The sequence below is a fragment of the Carcharodon carcharias genome, chromosome 20, assembly GCF_017639515.1.
Source record: "Carcharodon carcharias isolate sCarCar2 chromosome 20, sCarCar2.pri, whole genome shotgun sequence".
Lineage (NCBI taxonomy): Eukaryota > Metazoa > Chordata > Chondrichthyes > Lamniformes > Lamnidae > Carcharodon > Carcharodon carcharias.
Genome location: NC_054486.1, coordinates 67,518,621 through 67,540,708, shown reverse-complemented (window position 1 = coordinate 67,540,708; position 22,088 = coordinate 67,518,621). Strand labels below are relative to the sequence as shown.

At 38.2% G+C, this 22,088-nt stretch overlaps 1 protein-coding gene across 3 annotated transcripts; it reads right to left on the bottom strand.

Moving 5' to 3' along the window:
* Positions 1-1,984: 1,984 nt before the first annotated feature.
* sav1 (salvador family WW domain containing protein 1) lies at positions 1,985-21,508 on the bottom strand. Of its 3 annotated transcripts, none has more exons than XM_041215148.1 (5): positions 21,093-21,508; positions 17,322-17,759; positions 10,364-10,634; positions 8,707-8,856; positions 1,985-3,122 (listed from the first exon to the last, which is right to left on the bottom strand). In XM_041215148.1, the coding sequence occupies exons 1-5, from the start codon at positions 21,181-21,183 to the stop codon at positions 2,909-2,911; spliced, it is 1,164 nt and encodes a 387-aa protein (XP_041071082.1). In that variant the 5' UTR covers positions 21,184-21,508; the 3' UTR covers positions 1,985-2,908. The 3 variants fall into 3 exon arrangements, with proteins under 3 accessions (XP_041071082.1, XP_041071084.1, XP_041071081.1); XM_041215150.1 differs by having other exon boundaries at positions 21,097-21,508; XM_041215147.1 differs by having other exon boundaries at positions 21,058-21,506.
* Positions 21,509-22,088: the final 580 nt, after the last annotated feature.

Here is a 22,088-nt window from a genome sequence, read left to right as displayed (position 1 = left end):
ACTTAAAACATGAGGGTGTTCAAACTTTTTTCTACATGAGGAGCATACCAGACCCTTAAACAAAATACTGGAAATAGCAAGTCAAGCAGCACCTGCAGAGAAACAGTTAACGCTTCAAATTGGTGAAGACTGATGAAACTTGAACGTGAGATATTAACTGCTTTTTCCCCCCGCCACCACACTTGCTGCTTGACCTGCTGAATATTTCCAACGTTACCCTTTTTATTTCCGATTTCCAGCCTCCACAGCATTTTGCCTTTATATGTAGCCATCAAGGTTCTGCTGGATAAAGTTTAAATCCATGCTCATTAATTTGCTCCACCATTCAAGATGATCATGGCTGATCTGGTTGCAGCCTTAACTTCACTTCCCCGCGTGACCCCCACCAATTTGGATTCCCTTGTGGTTCAAAAAAACCTAATTCAACCTTGAATAGAATCAATGACCCAGCCTCACTGCTCTCTTGGGTAGTGAATTCCAAAGATTAACGACTCTCAAAATAGATTCATTTCCCTTGCTGATAGCAATAGATTGAGATGCCCTGGGTTAGGATTGATTCCTTAAGAAGGCAACTGTTTCCAAATGGCCAGACCTACGAGTATTTAAAACTCACACTAGAAAATAAATAAAATATTAGGACAGAACTGTCTGGACTTTTAGGGCTTGCTTGCTAAGGCTCAAACTGCAGCAGCTCTAGTGCACCGTTGAATTTAAATACTGGTCTTTTTCATCAGTTTTCATAGTCTTCCTGAAAATAAGTAGCTAGAAAGATCTTGAGCAGTTTTTGCTAAATGTGGGATTACACCAAACCACTTTGCTATGAGTTTCATGGTCATTCTTTGAAATCAGTTTATCATTCATAGACCTTAGTACAAGGCCACCATTCAGCAGCACACCATTCACTATGAAAGTTAAAGACTGCATGTACCCGAGATAATTTGCAAAAAAAAAGTTGCTAACTGTTGAGTGTAAGTAGGTGGTATACTGGCTGTACTCACTTCCCCTTGTCATTATGGCCATGGAGAATGGGAATTGCTGGAAGTTGCAAGTTACTGTGTAGTGCCAGGAATAGACAGGCAAAGGTAGTAAGTAATGGTGTCATTGTACTTAAATTTAATTGCTTTACTCAGTTGGTTGAGAGACTACATTGGAGCATTTGGGAGGTGAATGGGTTTGTGACTTACACTGGAGAAAACTGCCTAAGTCCTGAACTCTCTTTGCACCATCCCCAACTGTTGAAAATGCTGCCAACTTCACTCAGCTGTGCATCATTCTTTTAAGGAACCCCAAGTGCTCTTTACCAAACCTGATTCTTTCATGGATAGTTCTGTAATTGATCCAATAGTGAAGAATTTCAATAGGCTAATCCTGATGCTGCTTGTAGCTACTCCTACCAGGAGATCTGCTTTTCGTGATATGCCGTGTTTATCTGTCTTACGCCATCCTCTCAAATCCACTGTAACTCAACTGCAATTGCTCTGTGACTTCCGCCATCCAACTACATCTAAGTCAATCCCTTTCTGCTGCCCTTTACTTTTCCCTCTAGAAGAGATCACTGTAGCTTTTCAGCCCTGATCAAATTGCAGAAACGCTGACATTTTCTTTTCTGGGCGTCATGTTTTAGAGTTATTTTCACTCTTGCTATTTCAAGGTCTGCACATGGAATTTTAGTATACGTCCTAGCATCCACATTTAGCCAAAAAATATATTTTAAAAAAAAAGTTGAAATCAGGAACTTAATTACAACTACCAAATGGAGTTTCAAAAGATTTTACATGGATTTTACATGGCTATGAGAATTATATTCTCCAAAGTAGTATAGTGCACAAAAACATGTGTTTTTTAAAAAACTTATTGCTTCATTTAGGTATTCATTTAAGGGAAGTTGCTATCATTGGTGATAAGATCCTTCTTCCCAAAAATGGTAGCAATTTCTAATTGATTGTGGAGAATGAATGAATGAGAAATTAAAGGGCCAATTACAAAGGTTTATTGAAATTTATTTAAGTTTATACATATTATTGCACTAAATAAAAAATAAATAGCAATTTGTCTACTACCGAATTGCTGAAACCACATACAGTGTGAAATTTCGATCTATTTAAAGCATTGCAACTATGAAAATACACTCCTAATCAGCTTATTTGTACAAAACATTATTACAGTTTGTATAAAATGCTTCAGTTTATAGATAACGAGTCAAAATATTGTATCCCTGATTTATTTGCAAAAGAATTGAAATAACTTTGACTAGTCTGTTTTAATAAACTGCTTGCTAAACAAGCCAAAAAAAGCCTCATTGCACTCAAGCAACAAAGTTGTCTTCAATGAATGCAATATATGGAGCCAAAATAATTAAAAGGACAAAAGGAGTACAGTGGAATGCCAAACTGCTTGTGTTTGATTTCGCACTTGTCATTACTATTAAAAAAGTTGGCATATAACAATGCCATTACAATATCAAACATTGCTTCCAATGTTCACAAGAAAACCCTTGGGAGTTTGGCTTTGTATGTAAACACAGACACATTAATATTCTCTTACCAAGTTAGTGTTGGATGCTTTAGCTTATTTCATGAACCAAAGTTAACAATCCATGCTTAAAGATTTACAAGCAGACCTTGATGTCTGTTGCAAAATTGCTGTTTCTGGAGCAATATTTGTACTTTTACTTTGAGGCACAGACTGCACAAAGACTTGGTAAAATAGATAAACCAACATATACAGAAACAAATTGTATGCAGCATGTTCTGTTTCATTGGTCATAATGTTGAAATTTAGAGGCAAATTATTTCCTCCGAGCTGAACTTCTTTTGCTTCATTAGAAATACAGCAAACATGGTACTTTGCACTAGAAACAAAATTGTTTTATGAAGTAAAACCATTTAGTGTTCAAATGCATAGGCTGTCAGGCATTTGCTGGAAAATTCTTGCTATGATGTTGTGCATACCACTGCTGCCTTTGCTTGCGGTTTTCAAGTTCTGTCAAAAGTGCTTGTCTATAAGCCTCATATGACTTCACAATCCTTTCCAATTCCTTCATGAAGAGCAGTTTCAGCAATCCTTGGTAAGCATCCAAATCTGCTAGTTGGAAGAGCTCCCACTTCAGGATATGATCATATCTGCAATGACGACAAAGACCAGCAGGAGCATCAACATTGTGTTGAAAACAGCACATCACTTATCTTAATATAGTTCATCTGCAATTAAAAGTTGTTCAAATAAAGGTGGGTGAGGGAATGGAACTACGTTGATGGAAATAATACACTAGCCATTATTATATGCAAATCTTATATTAAAAATTCAAGCATTCCAAATGATTTTCCTACATCCAAAAATAAAATTCATTTAATGGTCATATTCCCAAAAATAAAATATAAACTATAAATATAAAAACACTGAAGGAATTGATCATGTATACAAAAAATTTCATCTATTTCAAAAGAGTTTTCTGAGAGGTACAGCCCAAATCAGAATGTCATGTTGTCTAGCTCAAATGGAGACTGGGTGACCAGTGTGGAGGGGTGTTACCACACAGCCTTACATGTGGAGCTTAACTTAAATTCAGCCTTTATGCCCAGGATAAAAGTTACCCCTCTCTGTAAAGTCTTTATAAATAAATGTTGACACTCCCAGCCCATTTGTGTTAGGTATATATATGCTGTTTAAAAAGTGCTGACAGCTTAGTTGAAATTCTCTTCTCCTCTTATTTTTCCACATTTCTCTTGTCCCTTGTTTTCCTTAAGATGCTGATTGTTTTCAAGGAAGTGCTTACATTGCACCAAATCCAAAACCTGATCTTAGTGACTGAAGTCTGGACAGTAAATGCAAGCAATCTGTTTTACTGCAGCATTATGGTGCAGCACAGTCTGATCTTCAGTCATTCACACGTCTGCCCTTGCAACAGGAGTTGCTTTGTAGCAACCAGCAATGACAACCTTGGTTTATTGTTACATCTTCAAACCTGACCACAGAAGCCAATTTAGTATGTCAGCTGCTGCTTTGGTTGAATACAGATGGACATTAAAGTCCACATGATTCAGCTAAATACTACAAACTCAGAGCGACTGGGCAACACCTTGCACATTCCTGGTGAGCATTTGCTACTCTTTTATTCTAATAAAAGAATCAATTGAAGTAGACAAATTCTCCTTCCACAATGTTACTATTTGCTTATTTGGCTCTGAACTTAAGTTTGCTTAGTATATCTGGTACAGTGAACACATTTGAGGTGGAAGCACAGGGCAACAAGCATGTGGCGAGAAAGATCACCTATAGATGCATGGACAGGCTTCCTGATAAATTCCCAGCACATTCAATTTTTGAGAGAAACCAAGTAGATAGAAATAAGGTATTCATCAAATTAGGTAAAGACAGCAATGTAAGTTGGCAGCAGGACTAGATTAGTCACATTTCCAATCTTAAAAATGATGCAAATAAGCTACCCTAGAGCCTTTGTAAACTACTGGTGGTAGTTTCCTCATTATTGAAGTATGTATAAGCTGCAAGTGACTTCATCATTTGTGGGTCCTCTCATGACTGAAGATGACGATGCAAGAACGTTATGGACACCCTCAGAACTGGCAGGTCATGTTGTCATTGTTGATGCTTAGGGGAACTTCTGCAACTGCACCATCTCTGGCTTTCCTCTGGTCATAAAGGATGTTGCAAGTTTGATGTAGATGGTCCTTGAAGTATGCTGAACCAAATGAATGCTTGCCTCCATGTGGGCCAGTTGGCTGCAGTGTTTCCCAAGAGCTGCTGTGCAATGCAGGAGTTTGTAAAGCACTTTTTTAGGGTGTTCTGGTATCATTTGTATGACCACCTTGACGTTGTTTGTCCTGAGACAGTTCCCCATAGAAGATATGCTTAGGAATTCTGTGCTCATCCATGCAGGAGACATGGTCTGCCCACCTAAGCTGAATTTTCTAGAGGATGATCTCCATGCTGTTGAGCCCAGCACGATGAAGGGCCTTGTAGTTTCTGATTTTGTCCTTCCACTGAATTCTCATGATGGACCTTAGGTATCTTTGGTGGAAGCAGCATGGCATTATGCTGAAAACCAAAATCAAATTCTACCAGGCCATTGTCCTTACTATCTTGCTGTACGTTGCAGAGTCCCAGATCTGCTATAGATACATGAAAACTCTGGAACACTTCCAAAGATATGTAAACCAAGATGATTTCTCTCCAATTAATGGCCAACTTCATTGTTTCCCTTCGAAGTACTTTGTAACCACTTATTTACACTACTGAGCAAGAAAAGTCTTTTCTCTCTTGTGCAGGTCAATAAGCAGCCATAAAATTCTTCTAGCTATCAAATTATTATTAAGTCAGCTTATGGAAGCTCACTTTGCTGATCTGTTTATTAAGTTCGTACTTACAAGATTCAAGATGTTTCAACTTTTAAGAATTCCACTGTGATCAATGTCACGTCAGAAAGTTACATTTCCTGCATCACCCAGAAAAATACATGTTGTCTTACAGATGCCAAATTTACATTGATTGTTTACACTTTCAAAAAGTCCAGTTATTCCCACCATACCTGTTTTGCAACTGCCATATCAGATTTGGTAAAAAAAAGAGTTCCATCAAGATACACTAATGTCCAATTATTTTTGAGAACTAGACACACACTTTCCATTTTTGTCACCCACCAAATTGCCCCATCATGTTTCACCAGATTTAACACTACAGTGAAGAATGAATGAATTTTAACAAGTTAAGGAATGGTAGAACTTGTAAATTTAATCTTCAAAAATTTGAAAAAGTATCAATTTATGCATTCCATTTTTGTCCCAACTTTCCCACACATAGCTCAATTCAACCCACTGGGGGCCAAGAAAGTCCCCCAACCTTAGACACATTCTCCTGGAAACAGCTCAGCTATTTCTGTGCACCTAATTTCTAACTATAGCAATTGTAATAGGGCTAAGACCTCACACTACATCTTTATGAAATATACATATATATCATGGCTAATTCCTAACATTTTAAAACTGTACAATGACCTTTTAAAATGACTAAAACCAAGTCTGTGACCTTCAAACAATAGGAGCTAATCCAGCAATATCGAAAGAATTTGCAACTCGTCATCTCTGAAGACATCTGTAGGCTGCAAAGACCAAATTCAAAGGGAATTATACAAAGGCCATCTACATTTCATTAGCCAGGCCTTGCCAACTGGAGTCTACTAGTCCACTAGGTCAAAGGGCCCTGCAACCTTCCTTTCATGTTCTTAATGGTTGGAACATGAACAATCTCAGGAACCCAGACAAAGGAATACACACCCTGTGTCAATGCCAAAATGGAGAGTTGGGAGTTATGTGACATGAGCCCCCTGCTGGAAGAATCAGTTATGCTGTCTCACTGTACTGTAAAGCAGTCTGCCATCTTCCATCTACCAAGCAGCAGCACAGAAAAGGGGCTCTGACCAGGTTTGAATGCCTGGCCCAAATCTATACTGTTTCTGCTGGAACTTCTGAACTCTTATATCAATGCCTACAAGACTAATTCGTCTTTGCATAACTATCGCATTGTGGAAGTCATCTGTACTAGAAAAGTGAATTATCCATTATCAGTTCAGCCTGCTGACCTCTGTGAAGGAATTCACCATCAGACTTTTGATTCTGGGCTCACGTGAAATAATAATTCTTTGTTTTGTGGTCTTTGCCCTATAAATCTTACCTTCTCTATCCCTCAATTATTATATGAACGCACAGGGGGCTATGTAGTGAGACGCCCCTCCTGTGTTTTCAGTGTGTGTGAATAAACTAATCCTCTGAGTTCACTTTATCTTGTGTTGCTGTGGGGTTATTAATAGAAAATGGAACACACCAAATCTGAGGGGTTGGGAAATATATCATCGCTTATAAAGAGGGAAATCAAAATCAATACATCTTTCAGTTTACGGATGGGTGGTGAGAAGAAAAAATCAGGGCTGTTTAAATTAAATCCTCTCCTGTCCATAACACAACACTTATACAATACAGTGCATGCATATCTCAGTGTTTCCTCTCTTGGCCTTTTGAATATAGCTGAGTAATGTGTTAGCAACTCTTGTTTGCTCTGCACAAGTTAGTCAATGGCTCAAGCAGGACAATGCAGTCTTTCTGTATATTGCTCTGACTGTCTCAAAAGCTTGGCTGTGCATCTCATCTGTGATAAACTGAAACAAAGTCAAACAGTTTATTTTATTTTAATGTGTGCAATAACTAATCTGAAGGACTGATCATTTTTCTGGGGGGAGGTGGAAGGTAGTAGAAATAAAAGTAAATAGAATGTAATTTCTGCACAATTCTAACACCGTAGAACAAGAGGAGCCTCTATCATACACTGCAGATGAATAGTGCAAGATCCTTTCCAAAAGATTTTATGGGGTACAAAAACCTTACAAATTAAGAAAAAATTATGTATTATTCTTTAAGAATATGTATTTATATAATGTCTTTCATGACTTCAGGATGTCCAAAGCTTTTACACCAATTAAGTACTTTTCAGGTGTAGTAACTATTGTAAAGTAGGGAACTGTGGCAGCCAATTTCCACACAACCAGATCTCTCAAATAGTAATAAAATAGATTGTCTGGTCACTACCTGATCAGATAATCATACTATCATGTCAATTCTTAAAATAAAAAACAATTTTTGCTATACTTAACAGTAAAGCTAAAATTAATACATAGGCATTGTTAATGGAGTTTGAACTTTAAGGTTCTGCATATAAAAGTTGTCTTTAAAAATGTCTATGGGCAATGCAACGGGAAATCAAATTATATTTTTGTGAAAAATCCAACATAGGAAAAATTTGAGACAAAGATAACCTGGCATTCCATGGTCCTTACGGAACATATCATTGTCAACTCAATAAAAAAATTAAGAATTTCCCTCCAAATAGAACAGATTGTTCATACATTTAGAACAATACACATGATAGTACAAACTTTGTGGATACAACAGTTAACAAAATCAAATTACAAAATCCTGGTTCAAATGACTATCAAAGTCCACCTGTACATATTGCCATCGTAATTTTTTTAAAAATCAGTGGTGTCCATCACAGTGGATATTTGATGCCAGGCACAGAAGTTTGAATCGAATGAATTGAACAGGAGCATATACTACTTACGTATATCTATCAGGGTTCAGGTGAACATTACATGTTACTTCAGTGATAATGAGCCAGCCAATTACTGAGGAGCATCACTATAAACCACAGACTGTCCTCTACTTTCCTACTGGTTGGAAGAGGAGCCTTCAAACTCTGAAGATAAGGAAATATATATAAAGATACAAATAGCCTACCCACCACCTAACCACCTATTCCCCCTTTTTGGGAGAAACTCAGTGCTGGCAATTAATTTTTCCTGTTTCTATTGATACCTCCCAAAGACTAACCATATAGCACACTGCTAGCAGCTTTTGAGTTAAGATATAGACCTTCCTTCATCCTGTCTGCTTAAGGACATGGTGCAGAAGAGTGTGCAAAATAACAAAAGTGCATCTACTGATTCAAGGATGCATCATCTGGCGTTCAATTCATTCTATTCTGTGAAAAACTAAGTTTCAGATTGCTTAAAACCAAGATATCTATAACAACAAGTACTCCTGATATTGATTTTATTCAGATTCTTGAAATGAAATGAGACTTGCCACTACAGGAATGACACGTGCAATTGCTGCTTCATTATTTTTAATGAATGCTTACTTTACTGGAGCCCTGGCATAGACTTTCAGCCAATCTGGAATTTCAGCTGTGTGGTATGGGTTTGCAGGAACCAGTTGATTTCGATCGGTTTGTCGTGGTTGATATGTGACAGGAGGAACAAGAGGTGGTGGCTGGTCGTACCGGGGAACACTGCAAATAAAAGTTCACACATTAAATAACATATGGACATGTATCAAATCTTACATTACCGAAATATTTTCTAGTAGCAGGTAAAGCAAGAGGTACTTTTAATTACATAAAATTTTAGGTTATTACATGAAATAGAAGCTAAACTACATGAATTGATAAGAATGGCTGCTATTTGAAATAAATCTATTTGGTTCCTGACATACAAAATTTGGCTTTTTTTAAAAATAACACTGGCTCTTCAATTATCTACATGGGCACAGGTCTATTCCTCCAGTCTACCACGTTACCAACCCTACGTGTGTTGCTTTCACAAAGTGCCTCTTATTGTGGAGATGGAGAGAAAGGGTGAAGTACTCATACTCCCTTCAACAGCTACTTAGCACAAAGTCATTTGACGCCAACCATAGCCCAATTCAAAAAGTTGTGTTGGCAGCTGGAGACAAGGCTGAAGTCTGTTGGATTACAATACATGTTGGACATAACAAGGCTTCAAATCAAAATCAAAAGAAGAGCTGGGGTGGCCTCAAAAGAGATTTCAGTAGAAAGATTAGCAGGAAAGAAATGTTACTTGGAAAAATATTCAACTATTTGTACGCTTTAGGGAAAGCTTACATAAAATATCTAAGGGGAATACAAAGTGGAAGCTCAGGTGTCATTATACCAGCATAAAAGAGCAAAATATATTTACAAGTAAACTAATAGCAACCTCCATAAGACGTAAAGTATTTAATTTATACAAATTGAAAAACAAAATATTCACCATGTACAGAAGAGTTTTAACAAAATGGAATATATACAACTAATAACATAACTTATGATTAGCTTCCTGTTGCAATGTCAACAAATTTACACACAGACATAGATGCACAGGGAACTAAAACAAGATGGCGAAGTTACTACAGAATGAGTACTTTTGACATCTCGGTTTGGTGTTGGCATCTGACACAAATGAGAGGTTGGACCCCTTAAAATGCAACATCTTGAAATTATGCTGAGCGGATAATGGATATGAATGCTGGCACTGTCTCTGCCAAAATAAAGGAAATTTCACAAAACACATTCATATCTGTTATCCCAAAGCAGGGCAAAGATTTTAAAAACTTACAAGACTAGCATTATAAGCAAAATACAAACATGATGTTGAAACCATATGTTGCTTTTACATCCAGCTGATAATTGAGCAGTAAGCCCAAGAGATTAAGGTGGTGGAAGGGAAATTGAGTATCCTATCAGCACTTCACTGCAGAATACAATGGTTAACATGATTTACAATCTAATCAAAGTTTAATTCAAATGATCTGATAGTTCCCATTTTAAGCATTAAATTTTTACTTTTATTTATTTTGTGGAAATTACTGAATAATTCAATTTTTAAGTGTAAAATAACAAAAGTAGACTATATACAGCAATTTAGAAATGGTGCAACAATTTTTGGCGCACATACATACATTTACTCTCAAATGCAATTTTGGGGAAAGGAAATGATAAAACAAATTCTTTACTGCACCTGGGAGCACAAGGATGCCTATACTGGGCTCGCTTGTTGATGTGATCCACATAATAAACACCAAATTCAGGCGATTCCACTCGCTCCCACCCAGGCGGCAAGCCTTCTCTTTCAAGTGGATGGCTCCAATGAGTTGTGTTAGTATTATGGTCTATATAGTATTTTCTTCCTCGAATAGTCCAGTCCGCTGACCAACCAAGAGGAAGAGGCAATTCGTCAGTACCATGATTTGTTAGGTTTCCCATGGATGTTGAAGGAACTCTTCCTATGCCTAAACATGCACAGAAAATAAATTAAATATTCTTCCTTTCTTGCAAACAAATCATTTGTGGATCTATGTCTTAAAAATAAAGATATCAAGTTTGAAGTTTCTACAACAGAAAATTATAAATTAATACCTACAAGGGACCTAACATTACATTCAAATATTAAAATTTAAAATCTTACTTAAAACAAAAAGGAAACTGGGTTGGCAGTTGAGGAAAATAAACGTGCAGGGCTACAGGGATGGAGTAGGGGAATGGGACTGACTAAGCTGCTCCAGAGAGCTAGCATGAACTCAATGGGTCAAATAGTCTCCTTCTATGACTCTATAAACTGATATTTATATAAATATATAACATATTGAAATTCCAATGCCTCAAAATGGCCTAATCTGGAACTGCTGTCATTTATTAGATTTCAGAATTGCACAAATTACCCATTGGTTTTCACAGCCTTATTCATCAATTGCAATATTGCTGAAGATGAAATTAGAAGTTAATTTCAGAATTGACCTTCAAACTTCATGGCCCAAAGTATTAATCCATGTACAAAATAAATTTCCCATGAAAAAAAAATATTGTAAGTCATTACATTTAGTCCATTTTGTTTATCATATATCCAAGTGACCTTTTCTTCATACCAGTCCACAATGCAGACAGATAAATGGTAAACACCAAAACTAAACTCATGTAATTATATACATGACCATCTTATGAAATCATGGGACGTATTACCTTATCCAAATCACAACACAAAAAGTTCAACAAAAATGGAGCATACAATACAAATGTCTTAGAAATTTTTAAAAAATGACAGGCGTTTAAATGGATAGGTCAGAGATGAGCCTATCCAAACAGGACTGAAATCCCAGGGAATCAATACTGGTAATACAGCTACATTTTGCCAATTTTTTCATTAAAGTGGAAACTATTGGATAGCCTCAATTTGTCAGTAGAGGATTCTCATCTTTCGCAATGCAAAACTTTAGGAATCCTTTTCACCTTTCCCTGGACATACTTCAGCCTGTTGCTCTGAATGCTAACTTCAGTAACCTCAGCTATAAGCCCCATTTCTGTACAGTGCTGAGATTGTAGTAAATTGCAGAGTCTTGGAGGGTGGGTGGAGGAGACAGATTCTGTCAGAACTTAGTTTGGAGCAATGATTAAAGTGGGACATGGTAGGGTGGTGCAGGGAGAGTTCATACTTGAAGGAATATCTGTTTCTTCTCACACTCACTCTTTTTGGGGGCTGGCAGACTGAAGTGTCTTCAGTCTTTTGTTTTCATTAGATTCCTGTATCTATGGATTTTCTTCCATTTTCTCCTGCCATTGCTGCTCCCTCCCCCCCAGCCCAACATTCTTGCCTTTTTGTTGAACTTTTCCTAGATATTTTTTAGTTTCTTAGCTAGTTGCATCTTCTTTTAATGTCATTTCACTGCCTCACTAAGATCGTTTATGTCATCCTATAGTTCCCTGTTTATTAAGCAAATCTGCAGGTCATTCCAACACATTAACTTATGTTTTGTATATTCCTTTGCTGTCCCCAAAGTCCTACTAAAATATTCATCTTTCATATTTCTGTTTGGTGAAACTTACGTTCAAAATGTGAACTTGCTGTGTATCTTTAACATTTGCTGTTTCTACAAATGGATCAAGTAGATGTCAAAGCAGCAGCATCACAAGCATCAATTTCATAAATATTCTGGTTGCTGAAATGAGGCCAACTGGAAACCAAGTACATTGGCTTGTTTTGTTAGGAACTTGAGAAAAATTCTTGTCGTGACAGGACCCTGCTAGCCAAACTTGTACCGTGAAGTGAAAAAAGCTTCACTGTCCTGGTACTGATGGACTCTATTTATGGATAACTTTGGCTGAAATTCATTCAAGTCCATTCATGCAGCTGTCGCAGGTACACTGACCTCAAGTACTTTCTCTTCCTTGTCTTGATTTTTTTTGCATTTTTCTTAAGGTCAACTTCTCCCTTCCTCTCACCTTAACTGAGAGCAACTAGCTTGCCACAGGCTAGGGACTTCGACCATCCTGAAAGTTACTCACTGGGTACATTTGTTGAGATACCAGGAGATAGATCTTCCAAGTAACATAGTATGAATATTCTTCACTGTTAATGGCAATTAGCCTTTAACATAATAAATGCAGAGCTTTCAATATTACCACCTTGAACTTTTCTTCAAAGTGAAAAATCCAAAACAAGCTGTCCTGCCTTTTGGGAATGGAAACAGGAGTAAACTTTCTTGGTCTTATGAAAATTATATTCATAAGTGCAGAATAAACAATTGTGGCATTATACGTAGTTTAACTCTGGGTGGTTTAGCTAACTCTATAAAAACCAATTACAAACACCTTCTTTGGTGTAAATATGAAACCTGTCCAAGTAGTTTGTGAGCACACGCATGGTAAGATATATCATAAAATACCAACTGACTTGAAGCATGGCCAACTCTCCTCGTATAAACTTCATTTAATACCAAGGATATTTCCTCTCAAAGCCTTTATCTGCTTAATTTTTCAGATGCTTGAAAAAGCTCATTCAATTGCACAGGACAAGATTCTGCAACTATATGAACAACATCAACTTATTACGGATAGGGGAAAGGGGCAAATGGAACTCCTTCACTTTTCCTTGTCATCTGTCCATAAGCAGAGGCATTTTAATTTTTGAAAAAGGCTGTGGTGTGTTTCCCCAAACCCTCTGTTTGTGAAGTCAATTTTTAAAGTGACTCGCAGCAAACTCTCTTTATGGTTAAATCAGAAGTATTGATTATTCATACATTCAAACCCTGGGGATGGTTGTTGCAATTACATACACATACACAAGGAGGAAATAAGAAAGAAAAGTTTTACAACTAGAAATAACCTAGAACAAAAAGAAACAAAGATAGGAATACTAATTCACATGAATGTTAAGTCAAAATATCAGAACCCAGTGAGGGTTCCTTCATGTAGAACTTAAAAGTTCAGATGGATTCAGTTAGCTGAAAGCAAGAGTTGCCGAATTCTTTCAAAGTTGGTGATGATGCAGCAAAGTGAGGTTGGTATACAGAGACTTGGTCCGCTCTACAGCCGATGGCAGGAATCTTCCAGAGAACCAGGCTTCAAGGCAGTTTAGATTTGAGACAGGTTTTGTTGTCAGTCTGGAGTCCTGCTTCGGTGTTGACAGGCTGTATGTTAATGGCAGACTGCCCTGGGAGTCCAGGAATGTAACATTAAAACTTTCAAAAGGCCAAGGGTGCTTAGGTCATGTGGTGTTTCCCTTTGATGAGTCAGTTTCAGGTTAACAATCAGTTTCTACATCTCTGGTCAAAATCCATTGTTCACCGTTGGAGATAGATGGTGACTATTAGCGCCTCTCTCTTTGTTATAAGTCCAGGCAGGGGAGACAGACCATCTGTTGCTCCCTTGCTTCGTTAATTGTAATGGGTCCACACAATGATGGGTGTGAGATTCCACAAAGATGAGGGCCGAGCTTTGTCTTGAAATTACAGCTGGAAGCTTCCAGAACTGAGGCCAACTTGTAAATCATGAGACCTGTAGCAATGATATTTTGTCCAGCAAAGTCCATTTTTTAATTAAGCAGTTTATGATCTCTTTCATATTGTATGGACATGACAAGCTGCAGATTATTGTTAACCGTTTCATGGTCTGTTAACAATAATAAGAGTTGGCAAACAGCAAGGCTTCTTCCATCCGGCCCTTTTTTATAAAGCATGTATTAAACACTAAAACTGCTGCTATTGATGGGAGATGAAAAATTGAGCTACATTACCAGAACAAAGCATACAGGAGACTGGGATAAGATCACATATTTGCAAACCTTCTGAGAGATTTCCTCTCATTACCACCACCCTATAATCCCCTCGTGTTTTTCTTTTTCTCTGTTTACAGACAATTTCAGATAGCAGCATTTGGATCTAAATGAATTACCTTTTGATTGATATTATGGGTAGAGTAACAATTTTTGAGAGTCTAAAACATCCAACAAGTAGGAAGAGTTTAAGATTATATACTATAGACAGTCAAAGTTTTGCTCTCATATAGGCACCATTTACATGGGTGGAATGAACTGCAGCATGGGATACAAGGCACCCTTTATTTCCTATAGCAACATTTTTGTGCTTCCACCCTCAAAAGATGGATGCTCCAGACAGGGTGGGGGGAAAATTAGGTACAAGACTGAAATAGTTCTATTATTGGAAAAAACATTTTTGTTAACGCACATGAACAAAATCATACCAGTAAGTTGATTTAAATGGATAGGAATCTAATTACCTTTTAGAGCCAAGAGGTCCCCACGCATGCCTAAGATCCAAGTTTGAAATCCTTTACAATGGATTCATAATATGCTTATTTGATTTGAGAAAGCGCATTCAGAGCAATACATCAGGATGATGTAAATATCCTTTCATCATAACCTCTTCACCATCACTTTTATGCTTGCTGCCAAGTAAATGGATGTGTGACAGGATAAAGATACAAGGGAGTAGGCTTGGCACAAGTATTATTTGCTGTTTGAAACAGCACAGGAGTTTATTATAAACTTCCGGAAAATAGACACTACTCAATACGCAGAATTGCTACACCTAAAGTCATAGTAGATCATTAACAAATACAATTTGAAAGATAGTTTTTGAAGGAGTGTCTTACATCAAACCTGATGTCAAGTGAGGAAAAAATGTTGGCCAGGACATTCGGAGAACTCCTTTCTCTTCAAATAATAAGATTTTTAATGTGCATCTGAACTACTGCTACAGACAGAGAATATCTCAGTTTAACATCTCATTCAAAGTTTAGCACTTCTGAATGGAGCATTTCTTGAATCCTGCACTGGGGCACCAACTTACATTAACTCCAACTATGAGGATGGAGCCAAACTTCTAACCTTCTGGTTCAGAACAATGCTACTGAGTAAAACTGACATGCAGTCTTTCTCGTGAATAAATTATTTTAGAACTCCCAGTTATCTTAAGGACTCTTTGGCTGATCAATCTCCAGAAACTAACAGAGCAGATATACCAGAACCGGTCAATTGCAGTAATACAGATCTGGATTGATTCACATGGAAAATTACTGTAAAGGATGCGTTAGACAAACGTTGTTAATAAGTGCAAGCTTCAAGTGTGGAGGTCACTAATTGAGACAGAGATTTAGAAAACACTGTGGACATAAGGCAGTTCCTGAATCACTGACCAATTGTTGTTAACGTATCAGTAATTACATTGCTATTGGACCTTGACCATTATCTTGTTGACTGGCAATTACATTGTTAAAGACAACTGCTTGTTAAAACGGGTGATGGGCATTGGTTCACCCATCAAAATAGTATAAATGGGTACAGTTGTAATACTCTGGTGTGGAATGGATAGGAAAAGTTGCTGTAAGAAGGGTTGTTTTGAGAATAAACCAGCTTGAGGTAAAAGACTAACTTTGGACTCATTCTGCCACAACAAGCACTTATTGTGAGTAACAATTCTTATGTCTTCATCTTCAGGAAAAATTTCAACTTGCAGGTCCCTAACAAATAAATCATTATGAAGCAACCACATAGAGGTTTGCCTTTCAGTGTCCGTATACAATTCTGGACAACCCTAAAGCATTTAACCCAAAGTCATAGTTGGAGTTATTAGTTGGAGTTAACGTAAGTTGGTGCCCCAGTGCAGGATTCAAGAAATGCTCCAATATTACTTTGAAAACACTTCTCAGTCAGAACAATTGAAAAGTCTTTTAGAGTGAACTAGTTGGAGTGCAGTGAAGCTGGATGTTCCAGTGAATCCTTTACTGCAGATGAACACTGCCCTGGTGTATCTGCAGACTGGGTGATTGAATAAATCCCTAACCTGAACCTGTATTATTAGATTTCAGAATTTAGAAAAGGGATGCCAAATATATAAAGCATAGGTGTTACAGAAGCCTTAATTATAATTGGCATAAGATATGAATAACATTGCTCTCTTTTGAGGTTCTAGCACAGTAGAGCATACTCCTCCCCTTATTAAGCCTGTGCTATACTTCAACTGGGAGATTCTAATATTGCCATTAGTTAGCAAAGACAGAGGGAAAGAAATGTTCCATTACAAGCGGTGACACCATACTGATGACCAAAAATAGATAAATCATGCCCAGAAAGAGCTGAAATTCATAGATGCTCATTTTAATTTTAGAACTTTAAAATTGATACACATCAAGCAAAGAGATGTTGAAAATCGAACCATCAATGTAAACCAGTAACTCTACAAGCTAACTTAATTGTAAGTCTCATTTTCAGATTTTGTGGCCCTGAACTACTTCAAAAGGAAGAACCCTCTAATATGTCTCTAAAGATGCAGTACAAATTACTAGAATGATATTCTCAAACTACTAAAATTAATACAGCAAAGAGATGGGTGCAGTTTCCTCCCAAAAAGTACTGAGTAATAGGAGGACAATTTCATACATGGAATTTCTTAGGCTGATAGTGAAATATTTGGTTGCAGCCAACACATTTTTAATTGAATATGTTGCAGATATCTTTCAAACTGTACCACAAGAAGCTAACAGTTAAAGTAAGGAAGTGTGTCATGTAACATGATAAAGTAACAAATCAGAAGGTAGCAAAATGACAAATTGAAAATTAAATGAAACTCTCTATGGTCTTTAAACTATACCTGCACCCAGTCGATACTCATGAACAGAAAGCTTACCAACTGGATGTCTACTTTGCCCCTGTGGTAACCGTGGAAAAGGATCAGGACCGTGATCATAATATCTATAATCATCCCAGAAACGTTCAGCTACATGCCGCCGTCTTTGTCCATCTTCATAATATGGTTCAGGGTAATAATAACGGGCAGCAGGCTGGCCAGCATCACCATTCTCAGAGTTAATTTCAGCTATATAGGATTGTGATGAGACACCATATTCTTGAGGAACTTCATTACGTGTGATGTAGGAAGGTCCTGAAGGCCTACTGCTTTCACGTCTAATGATTTCACGTGCTGGCCTTTGGACAGGACCTCGCAGGAAACTTTGGTTTCGGGAAACAATATCAATAGAGGGGTAAACAGAAGGTCCGGTCTCTACTAAAACATCAGTCCGCCTTGGAATGGTTGGCCCATGGCGAATAAATGAAGGCATCAAATCTGTAATTAAAAGATAGCAAAGCATTACATGCTGGTTTTAAATACAAGAATACAAAATGTCTTCAGTGTAATATTAAACATAGTTCAGCTGCATACATGGAGTTTAAAACTGACCCTTACTGCCACAGGGCATGTTGAACTGTATCCAGTTATTTCTTCAAAACCAGATATCAAAATCCTCTGCAAAATTATGCCTCGCTGGTAACTTCGAGGTGAATGCAACATACATAGCCTGTCATAGAATTTGCCTCTAAGTTAATCTCTAATAATTCCCTCAAGAACAAAACTAACTTCCCCAGTGATCCTCATTTACATGTAGTAAATGGTGACGCCAATATCTAGTTCATGATTTATATGCTTTAGGAATTAAGTTTTAACTGTGGAGAAACAAGGGCATCTGATTGAGAGACTGATAAGCAACCCTGAAGTAAATGCAATTCAAATATACTTGGAATTAATTACAGTTAAAAGCTAACTTATGTTTACAAGGTCAGCACTGACAGTGAACAAAACTTGAACAATGAATGTTCTAATTCTCATTTCTTAGCTTGTAATGGAGCCAGGAAGTCTAGAGAGGGCAATTACATCCATCCATAATATAAATTATGAGTTACATAATCAAAGTTGTGTTGATGGTAAAATAATTAATTTACATTTGTTTGAGGACATCCCAAAACATGCCACATTGCCATATTGTGGTTTGGGCACAGCCTTGGTTAGGTGGTTCTTTTGTTTAATTTATCTGTGTTTGCAGACAGAATTAGACAGTTCAGTCTGGATCTTGTGGGGGAAAAGCAGCAGGAAGATGTGCTCTCTTGCAGCTGGTGGAAGAAATCTACAGTCATTCTTACAGTGCCTTGTGGCAGGAAACCGTTAGCTCGAATAGTTAGTTTGAAAGAGCTGTACTGAAGAGAAGACTGGAGAAAAAAAAGAGTATATATGCCCAAAGCCAGGACAAGGAGCTGAAGAATCCAGTCATAATGTCTTTAAACAAAACTGTAGGATCACTTTACCAAAAGCAAATGAAAGGATCCCCATGAAATTTGTACCAAGGAATAGCTGGAATACTAAGGGGAGTTAAAGTAAATTCCAGAAGGCCGTGGCATACCTTTGGATTGGTCCCAGGAAAAGTGAATGAACATTCAAAATTTCAGAAGGTAAGGGAACTCGTGTGGGGAGTAAAAAGTAGAACTGAGTTTATAGCACAAGTCTTTATGAGCAATTGTGTTAAAAGTGCTTACTCCATTTAATTCTTTTTGATATACAATAAAGTCAATTTTTTGTTGAAAAATGTGAAACCTTGTGGCATTATTCTGTAGGTTAACCACTTCCTTTAAACGTTACTGGTCCCCAACAGGATTACGACAATGGTAATACACATTTACAATTTTTTTCTTTCAAAATATGATATCCATTAATATGGCAACATAAGTGATTTACACTTCATTCTACAATGAAGTGATAAATACATCCACAACAGTATTCCCCCAAGGTTCACCACATAACTGCACAGCGTGAGCCATTTTTAATGCTGCTGCCCCATTGAGTTGCAAATCAAGAACTGTTGGTACCAGCAGCTTGAAACATACATACATGATTAATGAAGTATTAATTGAAAGTTCATGTGATCTGAGGACATGCACAATAAGTAGTTCAAACAAGAGCTTGACTGTATCCCTTACCGATACATTTCAATCAGCTCAGGTTTGAATTAGCTGATTTCAACTAGGAATAGCAGTTAGGTACAAATGATGGCGACATCCTTAAGCTATATTGGACAAAGTTAGCCAACAATTCCTTTTGGAAAATGTGTGACATCAGGAGAGTATAGTGGGAATAAGGTCAGCTATGACACTTTTCACAAATTAGTCTACCAAAAAATTTAAACTGTAGATGCAGAATGCAAATTTGTGCAGACACTTGAAGATTACCATAACTATAAATCCTTAACACTCAACAAGAAACAAAGTCTTTAAGCAACAGAATAAGAAAGTTGACAGGATAAAATCTACAAGACTACTTAGATTTCAAGAGACAAAAGATCAACCTCCTAAGTTGAGAAATTATTGCATCTCACTATAAACGTTTGACAAGTGTGTAAACTCTTTATATAGTAGTGGGCTAAATTTCTATAACACTTCATAATTTATGACAATTGCTTCATAACCTATAGAACAACCAGAAATTCAATCACAGGATAAAACTATTGTTCAAAGGACATGTATGTATGATATTCCATGGACAGGTTGATACATTGAAGTATAAGGTTCAAATCCCAACGCAGCCTCAACCTACTGTACTGTTATTCTTCAAAATTAAATAGAATTGTATATAAAATGTCAGTTTATTAAAAATTGATTTCTCTGAATTGGTCATATTTTATGACACTAGGTTTTTGTTTCCATATTGCTTGTGGAGCAATTAATAAGGTAAGTCCTCACTTAATGTTGACTCTTCTTTCACCTAAACTGTTGTTAATAAATAGTGTCAGTATATGTTTAATGTCGCCAGTTTCACGTTAAAGTCGTATTCTACCCATCCTATTCGCATACTCTCCTGCAACCTCATTCAGCTTCCATATATATGCTGATGGCACACAACTGTATCTCACAACTTCACTATTGTCAGACTGCCTGTCACAACTCATCCCTCTATGGCCACTGTCGCAGGTTGAACCAGGCTGTTTGCAACTCTTGGCATCCTTTCACTCCTGAGCTATCCCCATATGTTCTCCATCATAGAGATTGCTTGCCTCCACCTCTGTAACCATCCTCTGTCTCTGATCCTGCCTCAAACTTAACACGGCTGAAATCCTCATCTATACTTTTGCTGTTTCCAGACTGAGTGGAGAGAGCATGAGACACAGCCCAAGTTGTAAACTCGGGGGCCAGCAATTTCTGCTGAAAATAACTTGCCCTGTTTTTGCAACTAACATTACTGGGAATTAACTTTTTAAAAAGGTGCATATAAAACATAATTCGCAACACATTTGCTGTACTGGGTTTCAATTACATGAGTTAAAAGCCCCCTCCGCCAACCCATGTCCACATCCCTCTCCTCACTTACTACCGTCCTCAACTAGTAAATCACAAGGCTTCCTCCCCACTATAAAAATATCATGGTTAAAAAAAATGAAACGCACGATGCAGCAAAATGTTAGTGTCAGGACCCCCATCCAGTGGGCTGCCCCTGGCACACAGGCATCCGGTGAGGGAACTTTAAAACCTGCCCAGCCGGCCCTTCCCAAACCGGCCTTTCCCAACCCAGACCCGGCCTTTTCCCCCGGCCCCGCACTCACTCCTCAGGAGTGGAGAGGTCTCCTTCTTGACGTACTTCCCTTGAACTTCAGGCGGTTTGGACGCTTCGTTTTTACTTTTTTTCCTCGATAACATTGCTTTAAAAAAGCGCTCCGCCCCTCTAACATGGCGGTGCCCACATCCTGCCTGGAGCTCGAACCTGAGGCCCGACCGCTCGGCCCAACCCGCAGAATGCTGGGAAGCAGGGGGCGGAGCCCTTTCCAGCTCGCGGAATGCCGGAAACCAGGGGGCGGAGCCCTCTCCAGCCCGCGGAATGCCGGAAACCGAGGGGCGGAGCCCTCTCCAGCCCGCGGAATTCCAGAAACCGAGAAGCGGAGCCCTGCCCGGCTCGCGGAATGCCGGAAACCAGGGGGCGGAGCCTTCTACAGCCCGCGGAATTCCAGAAACCAGGTGGTGGAGCCCCGCCCGTCTCGCGGAAGGCCGAAGCCAGGGGGCGGGGCCCGCCCGGCTCGCGGAATGCTGGGAACAACCGGACCGGGGAATGCCGGAAGATGCATGCTCACCATTGTTTACATGCTGCAGCCAATCAGCGGCGCGCAACTAAGCACGCGCACTGTACATTGATACATTCTATACAAAACACAATACTATATTGTAGCATTAGTAAAGAGCTAGGAACTAATTGTAATGTGAATATATATACCAGGGTGTCACATTTGCTGCTGCACTGCCGTCAGCACTGGATTAGGTTACTAGCCACAATTGAAGAAGCTCCAGTATTTTGTGATTATTTCGAAATTCTGCAAACAAGAAGACATAACATGGTGGTAGCAAGTTCTGAGTAAAATCCCAAACATTTTAAACGGATTTAATGCTGAATTAGGCTGGAAAAATCAACCCGAATTAGCGCCAGGGAGAGATAAAGTGAGTTGTGTGAAAATAAAATGGCCCTGCTGTAGCAGAGGGCACAGCTCCTGCTCAGGATGAGTTGATGTTGTAGAGGTATTTGAGAAGTTTAAACAAAAGTGTAGACTGACAATCAGTAGCTTTCTAGCTGAAAAGGAAAGGGTTA